Source organism: Triticum dicoccoides, chromosome 6B (assembly GCF_002162155.2).
Source record: "Triticum dicoccoides isolate Atlit2015 ecotype Zavitan chromosome 6B, WEW_v2.0, whole genome shotgun sequence".
NCBI classification, from domain to species: Eukaryota; Viridiplantae; Streptophyta; class Magnoliopsida; order Poales; family Poaceae; genus Triticum; species Triticum dicoccoides.
The window spans coordinates 272,391,442-272,400,090 of record NC_041391.1 but is presented as its reverse complement, the minus strand read 5'-3'; the positions used below and the strand labels follow the sequence as shown (position 1 = coordinate 272,400,090).

The 8,649-nt window shown below is 46.5% G+C and overlaps 1 protein-coding gene across 1 annotated transcript; it reads left to right on the top strand.

The window, feature by feature from the left end:
- Positions 1-5,496: 5,496 nt before the first annotated feature.
- LOC119326140 (premnaspirodiene oxygenase-like) lies at positions 5,497-7,763 on the top strand. Its single transcript, XM_037599851.1, has 2 exons — positions 5,497-6,423; positions 6,517-7,763. The coding sequence occupies exons 1-2, from the start codon at positions 5,512-5,514 to the stop codon at positions 7,123-7,125; spliced, it is 1,521 nt and encodes a 506-aa protein (XP_037455748.1). The 5' UTR covers positions 5,497-5,511; the 3' UTR covers positions 7,126-7,763.
- Positions 7,764-8,649: the final 886 nt, after the last annotated feature.

Sequence of the window (8,649 nt, the reverse complement as noted above, 5' to 3'; positions counted from 1 at the left end):
TCGAACATATTAAATGAACGAGTGTGGGAAAGAGTATAAGTTGTGACATAGGTGAGACAACATGTTGAAATTAAGGATGTAGATCAGTAGAGCATCATGAATAATGCTTATTATACCAGGAATATATGATATTTTTTTCTTCCCGTTGCAACGCACAATCATATGTGCTAGTAAAAATGATAGTCCAACCACTTTCCGCCAAATAGATATCATTTTCTGCTAAATTGAACCCATTATCTATCGAATAGCAACCGTTTTTCGCCAAACAGCACAAAGCATCGCGCACGCATGGTTCGTGGTGGTTTTTGGTTAGACAGGTGGAAGTCCGGACTTTCGCAAATCTGTATTATCTTTTATTTTTAAATTGTTAAAATTTAGTATTCAACCCTATATCTCTACTATTAAAGAAGAATCGAACGTCGTGATGGTTTGACCTCGATCCCCGCCCTCCCCTTCGCACGATCGCAGGCAGTAGTAAAAAAAAAGTACCCTCGCGACCTGGTTCCACCTCCCCTCGCAGCCTTCCAAATAAAAAAAAACAAGACCCACGTCCCGTCTCCCAGTCTCCCCCACCTCTCTCTCCCGATCCATCCTCTCGATCTCGCGAGAAAAATCGCCACCTCGCCTCCGCCACTGCAACAACCGTCGCTTCCATAGACTACGTCGACAGCGTCTTAGAAGGTTGACCCCTGCGGGGAAGTTGGCGGGAGCTCGCGGCCGACCAGATCCAGCGCAGCGCCGCCGATGTCTGGGTGGAAGATGAGCGCGAGCTTTCGGGGTCAGCATACCGCCGGGGAGGAGGGCAGACGGATGAGAGGGAGGCTCTCCAAGGAGGAAGCCGACCAGCTTGTCACCAGGGGAAGCCGACCAGCATATATATAGGCATGGTTGTCGTTCACAGAGATCGTTAGTTTTGATTTATTTTTTTCTGATTGGTTTTTGCCCCATAACGTCTCCTTCTTCTGCTAATAGCTAGCCATGGTCTCGATCTATTGGTGGTTCGTGATGGATGACTATCCTTTGTTTTTCTTGATTGGATTTGGTGTAGGGGTGGACTATCTTTGAGATCCTGCGGTACATGTCGGAGCATAACTGGTCGGTGTACGAGGAGGCCCTCAAGGCCAATCCGGTTCTTGGCAAGATGATGATCATCAGCGTCGTCTACTCCCTCGGCGACTGGATAGCCCAGCCCAGGTGCCAATCCAATCCAATTCCCCTCGCTGACTGACTGTTTTACTTTTACATCCCCTTTCTGCTGCTGCAATAGCTAATTCGGTTCATTCTTGTTTGTGTTGTTCCTGCTTGTTTTATTTGTTGATGTTTACAGTAGAAACTGAATTAATAGGAGCGAGCTTGCTCTACCTTTTGGTATTGCTGTACGCAATGAAGCTGACAGGAGCATGGCCGTCCTCCTGCTATTGAAAATTTCGCTGATTCATGTCATGATTAGCCAGATTTTTCGTTGCATATAGTTCAGTAAAACGATGGATTTGAACCAGCGCACTATGGATCGCCGATGAAGTTCAAGAAACTACAAATAGAAAATGATTAGTACAAAATGAGGCCGAGCTGTCCTGCTAATGTGCAGGCCGGATAATAATTAATCGTGCACTTGAAGTAGCATGTTCTTCCGACATATATATCTACATGTCCATGTCTTCTTATATAATCAACTAATTAGTGTACCTACTACTCTAGCACTTCCAAGCAAAATAACAATGATAAGGACAGGTGCTCTGCTAGCTAAACTGAAGTAAAATAAGATAAAGATTGATGCCTCATGTGCAATCAACAGAAGTGACAAAGTATTATCTTTTAAAAATTATATAAGCCTGAGTTGTTGTGACAACCAAACATTGTACATTACCAAGATATTTTTTACTAAACCAAACTGAAATTAAGAAATAGAGTAAGGTGCTAATACTTCCATTGCACAAATCTGTAGGTTTGCTCATTAATTACATGCACTGAGATGTTTGTGGTACCAGGGTGCTCGAGCGCGACGACACGCCTACTGAGTTCCTAGCGCTCGCGAACGCCGGAGTTGGACGCGCCCATGCATGCATTTTAGATCCGAGGACGGCATCGTGAACGTAAGCACTCAGTTGCTCCTCAGCAGCAGTTGATCCACCTGGGGTTCTACTTGAGTTCCTCCGTCCCCTGGCAGCGAGGCAGCAGGTCCCCGTCCCCCCTCTCCGTCTCCGGCATGTTGATCCCGGTGGCGTCACAGCGGTGGCATGTGTGGTGTCATGTCATAATAAGGTAGCATCTGTTCTTTCCCCACCCTAATTTTTGTGGTCAGCATCCGGAGCCCAACCTACCAATCGTTGTCCCCAAACCTCACTGACTTCTTATGTGGGTGCTCTTTCTTCCCCCTCTCTCGTTTCACTTGACGCTGATAGCTGATTGCTAGAATCCTCGGTTGTGCTCTTGTCTTCTAAATTTGGCATGGTATGCATTTGCTTGAGATGAGGGTATGGGATGGAGGTGGCAATAATTTCGAGGTTGTGGTTTATTGGGCTTATAATTTCGACATGATTAATGATATGAACCGTATGTTCAGTTTTCCACAATATTGGTTTTTTCTATGCAATATGAGGCTATGTTTCAAGTTATTATTATCTATTGCCTTGCATTCGATGGCTGTACAGTAACATGCTCTCTGAGAAAAGGTTATGTTTCATGTTATTATTATCTATTGCCTTGCATTCGATGGCAAATTGACAACCGATGTCATATCTTTGCCCACTCATGATGCCGATAAATAGTTCAAAAAAATTAGAAAGACGTATATATTTCACTGTGCTAGCTACGTATGTTTATAATGGTTTATTTTCACCAAAATTTTGCTGCACTTTGACAGTAGACTATGTGATAATTTGTAACAGAGTTCAGAGAAACTGGGCAACACACAGTTCCAAAAGTGTGCACTACACATGGAAGAAAACACTGTAGTATTAGCTGTTGTAATCTACGAAATTTTGTACTGCGTGAGTGAGGTTAAGAATGGCTAACTGATTGAACTTGTTCACAACATTAACAGTAATCATGATGAACTTAGTATTCCTGACTTTCTATTTCATGTTGTTTTCTACTGTAGACCTATTTGCAGGTTTTTACAGAGGAATTAGTTTAGGTGTTACTGGTTCACTTGCTACATCTGAAACGTATTTTGTTGTTATTGTTACTGAATCAACTAAGACATGGCTGGAGCACACTAATCCTAATCTAAGAGGCCATTTCTCTCACTTATTTGCTGGAGGAGTTAAGAGAGAAAATATTTTTTATGACTATTGTGTTTTCTTTCCAGAAAATCTGCATGACGCGGCGTAAAATTTATACTGGTTCTCAGCATGTTACTAGGATCTAGCTGCACAAATGGATTTTTGTATGTCCTGCATGCATTGTTGAGGAAATTGTTAACTGGTAGTTGTTCGGTTGGCTGGTGAGTAGGGGATTAATCGGCTAATCGGCAAGTTAATCGGCCATTTAATCAACTAATCGGACGATTTATCGGTTTATAGGCTACTCGGTGACCCTACGAGTAGGGATTAATCGGCAAGTTAACTGGTTAATCGGATGAATTCTTGAACAGGGCCTGCATGGAGTTCTCAAAAAGTTATTCCTTGTCATTTTGTAGTGCCACCAATACATTGGGTCTTTGTATATTAAAACCTTTCTGGTCTCTGTTTTGGCTCATGTAATACTTACCGATACGATTTACTTGTTCATCAGAATAATGTGTTGATTCCTTGACACATCATAAGCTTTTTTCAAGCTCATTCCAGGAGATACACTTGCATCTTTTATCTATGTGATGTGCCTTGTGAAGTTCTGAAACAAGGAATGCATGACCAAGGCTCCAACAAATCATCAGCACTAAATGCTACAGAAGGAAATGATCTATGCCATCTGTTTTATCTAGAGAGATCATGGTGTGAAGGGACTCAATATAGGGTACTGGTACTGAGTGCTTGTTGCTATAACATATTTCTTCTGTTTTCTTATAGAGAAATAAATGAGTTCTTTCGGCCCAACAAAAGAAAACATATAGTATCTTCAAGGAAGCAGCATTTTGAGTCAACAAATTTTTCCCCCCATGCCAAAATGGAATCCATGGTAGTCTAGCATACTCGAATACCGTGATACAAGTAGGAGTATCAAATACAAGAAATTTATTTTTTATGCGCACATTCTTGGAAGCATGAGTGTATGTTCATGGAGAAAACATGGTCAATTTTTGTGTAAAAAACTGATAATGTTCAATACATGTTTAGCATGGGCAGCCAGACTTCTGTTTGCTCCGCCAGACAAAACCTGGTAACAATGGGTTGGAAAGTGGACAAACAGGAAAAGAGAACTGAGAAGAAGTGCCAAGTGGTCTGCTTGGAGTTAGGGGAATTCAAAGTGCATTTGTGGTTATTGTTTCTGCATTATGCTTGTATTCACAAATTGTTCGGCAAAAATGGAAGCAACTGTGTAATGGTCAAAGCATATCATCAAGGACAAATAGCTAATCAGAATTACTTCTGTTTTTATTTGCATATGATGCCAATAGCTTTACTTGAAACACATCTTGAAGTTGAAGTGACATCTTGTTGTTTTGGGGTATTATGTGACTATTTTTTGTACAATGTGAAAGAAACTTAAATTACATGAGGCGAATGTATGTATAGGGGAAGCAAGTGTAAGGTGATGTTTTTGAAATGCAGTGATAATTGCATGGCACTGATTCTTGAAGTTACAATGATGTTTTAATCAATGTCTCAATATACATGTTTGTTGAGCCTATAACTCTTCATAAAATAATTGAAATTAATGCAGCTTGTGCAAAAATAACAGGTTGGTCATGTTTCTACATATTTCTATTTGCATTTCGTTCACTGGTGATTATTATTTTTGTATTATTATTTTTGTACAGGATGCATATCTCATTATTATTAATGTTGAAATGGTAACGAAGATTCAGATATGCATACATGATTTTCCGGATGATTTTTTGTAGCCTGCACCAAGAGTGCCCAAGAGCAAATAGGTTGGGGTAAAAGATACTATTTGTTTGACCACACTCATAACCTGCATGTGACATACGTGATGTAACTTAGTGATAATTTGACAAATGTCTCTTTGTGTAAGTTTGTTATATATCCCGTGGCAACGCACGGGCATTCGACTAGTTAAATGGTAAAAATGGTCAAGACACAGCGATCGTGATGTTTTGCGGGAGAGACGCTCCTTGTAGATGTCATGGGAGGGATCAATGGGAAGCCAGGTGAAATGCTCAGGAGAAAACAGTCAAAAAAAATGCTCCGGAGGAAACAATTATTTCTTTTTCTTTAAGTTGAGAAAACAGTCATTTCGATACTGCTGAAAAACGATGATTTAGGCATATATTTGGATTATTATCTAACCATTCTAGATGAGTTTGACCATTGACTTTACATGTAATCATCGTGGAAAAGCATAAACATTCCCCTACCAACCATTCGAGCAACATCGATCCAAGCTGCCATGGCCGCGGTTCTCCCGATCTGCCTGCTTCTCGTGCTTCTCCTCGCCATCCCGCTCATCCTCTTCAAGTCCAGGCGCCCGGCGCCTCATCGTGGCCCCGGTGGCAGGGCCGTGCGGCTCCCGCCAGGGCCATGGGCGCTCCCGGTCATCGGTCACCTGCACCATCTCGCCGGCGCCCTTCCGCACCGTGCTCTGCGCGACCTCGCGCGGCGCCACGGCCCGCTCATGATGCTCCGCCTCGGCGAGCTCGACGCCGTGGTCGCGTCGTCCCCTGACGCCGCGCGCGAGATCATGAAGACCCACGACGCTTCCTTCGCGTCCAGGCCTCTGACGTCGATGCAGCAGATGGCGTACGGCGACGCCGAGGGCCTCATCTTCGCGCCCTACGGCGACGCATGGCGGCAGCTTCGCAAGATATGCACTGTCGAGATCTTCAGCTCCCGCCGCGTCCAGTCCTTCCGCCCCGCCCGCGAGGAGGAGCTCGGTCGCCTCCTCCGCTCCGTCGCGGCGGCTTCTGCCTCGTCTTCGCCGGTGAACCTGAGCGAGCGCATATCGGCGTACGTCGCGGATTCTACGGTGCGCGCCATCGTCGGCAGCCGGTTCAAGCAGAGGGACACGTACCTGGAGATGCTGCAAGAGGGACTCAAAATCGTGCCCGGGATGACCCTTCCCGACATTTTCCCCTCCTCGCGTCTCGTGCGGCTCCTTAGCAGCGTCCCCGGCAGGATACAGCGCCATAGCCAAGACATGAAGCTGTTCATGGACACCATCATCCAAGAGCACCAGGAGAACAGCGGCCCCGACTGCGACGGCGACAAAGAAGAAGACTTGCTCGACGTGCTCCTGAGACTCCAAAAGGAAGGGGACTCGCAGTATCCACTCACCACTGACAACATCAAGACCGTCATGCTGGTAAGCCCCGCTTTTGCGAAATAGCCGTGCTAGAAATTCCTCTCGGAAATCCCTTGATTAATTAGCTCCTCTGTTTCTTGATTTCGTTGTTAGGACATGTTTGGCGCCGGCAGCGAGACGTCGGCGACGACGCTGCAGTGGGCGATGGCGGAGCTGATACGGAACCCGCGGGTTATGCGGAAGGCGCAAGACGAGGTCCGGCAGCAACTCGCCGGGCACGACAAGGTGAGGGAGGCCGACCTGGCAGATCTGCGATACCTTGGGTTTGTCATCAAGGAGACGCTGAGGATGCACCCGCCGGCGCCATTGCTGCTGCCGCGTAGGTGCGGGAGCCCGTGTCAGGTTCTGGGCCTGGACGTGCCGGAGGGGGTCATGGTGATCGTGAACGCGTGGGCGATCGGCATGGACCCGGCGCACTGGGAGGCACCCGAGGAGTTCGCACCGGAGCGGTTCGAGCAGAACGGGAGGGACTTCAAGGGGGCGGACTTCGAGTTCGTGCCGTTCGGCGGCGGGAGGAGGATATGCCCCGGCATGGCTTTCGGGCTGGCGCACGTGGAGCTCGCGCTCGCGGCGCTGCTGTTCCACTTCGACTGGGAGCTGCCAGGCGGGGCGGCGGCCGAGGATCTGGACATGACCGAGGAGTTTGGCGTCACGGCACGGCTCCGGTCTGACCTTGTCGTGGTCGCCGTGGCCACGGAGTAAACGCACTTTTGGTGATGTGCATCCTATATTTGTTTTTTTGAGGTGACCTATATTTGTTGATCCTGTGCAAGTTGATTAGCCCATCACCGTGGCGTGAAACAAACGGTTTCACTCCGGAAAAGTAGGATCGCACGAGGCGATCGAAAGAGGAGCCGGTGGCGCCACCGGTTCCCCCTCTCTCTGTCGGCTGCTCCGGCGGCGGGAAGAAGAAGGAGCATCGGGTCTGTCCGCTAGGTGGATGTGTGGTAGGGTTAGTTTGAGGGTGACGCTGCCGAGACCGTTGCGGTGTCACGTCGGAATAAGTTTCTCCGGGCTCCGTTCGCGGTCAGACGAGGTTTTTGCCTTCGTCTAGGAGCCAGCGGGGTGGGGGATCCCCGATTCTCGTCGAGGTCGCGGGCTATGGTGGCTGGAGGTCCATCGGCACTGGCCGTTTGGGTCCTCAGACGAGCGATGGATGCAGGAGACGAAGGCGCTTCTTCTTCCTTGTCGGTATGATTTGCTATTTTTGTTCTTCTCCTTCCTCTGCGCTGATGCTGGAGGGAGATCCTGCTTTGCCCGGGCGGATGGCCCGGCCGCGGTGCTGGACCGGTCGGATGATTAAAAAACTCTTCCTTTCGGAAGGGACATTTTTCATGGTACTCAAAGCCAAAGATGGCGACGCCTGTTGCAGCTGTGTTGGATTGATGTCCATGCCCTCTCAGCGCTGGTGTCAAGAAAGGAGGAAGCAGCGTGGCGGCAATTGTACCATGGTCAAAGATGATGACCTGCTTGTGCCTGGTTGCAGATCCTTCTACTGCATGGGTCTTCTCTCAAGATTCAGGGATGATGTCGCAGGGCTCCGGAGATCTTCTTATGTTATGGTTGGCTTAGGGTACCCTAGGTCTTCGTGGTCCTTTGTGTTTGCGTTTCAGTGTGCTTGTAAGGGTCAACTACTTTGTACTGTTTCGTGATTTGAATGAAAAAAATTCTAAAAAAAAAGCCCATCACCGTCAAAAAAAAATTAGCCCAGCGTGCTCATCCGTGCTTTGAATTCACCGGTCCGCTGGACTCGATCCGCTGGACTCGATGTAGGTACCGCCGTGTCGTTCGCTGGACATATCCTATTTGATGCGCCCGACTACATTTGCTATGGGCTAATTTTTATTTTATTTTAGGGCAAAACCAAACTTTATTGCTCAAATTACACACAGAGTGATATAAAAAAGAAACTATGATATTTGGCACATGTATGACAGATAACAAAACTACCACACACCTCGTTCTTTTTATATAGTTACATGCATGCATATATTAGAGCGACTCACTCTTTATTCACTTCGTTTCTTCCTTTAATTACACACATACACTTGATGACAAAAAAACTAATGTCATCCTAGATTTTCTCATATTTTAAAAATTCAAAATGTTTTGTAGCTCAAACCGTTAGTCCAATGCAAAAACCGGTTTCATATAAAACATTTTTCGGGACGAGATCTTCGAAACTAGATCCCATGTTGGTAGTTCCAATAACTTTTTTTGGTCAAA

Excerpts from the sequence above, each read along its gene's own strand:
- LOC119326140 (XM_037599851.1), top strand. The coding sequence starts at position 5,512 with ATGGCCGCGGTTCTCCCGATCTGCCTGCTTCTCGTGCTTCTCCTCGCC. Across the intron at positions 6,424-6,516 it reads ACATCAAGACCGTCATGCTG|GACATGTTTGGCGCCGGCAG; the intron begins GTAAGCCCCGCT and ends TTTCGTTGTTAG.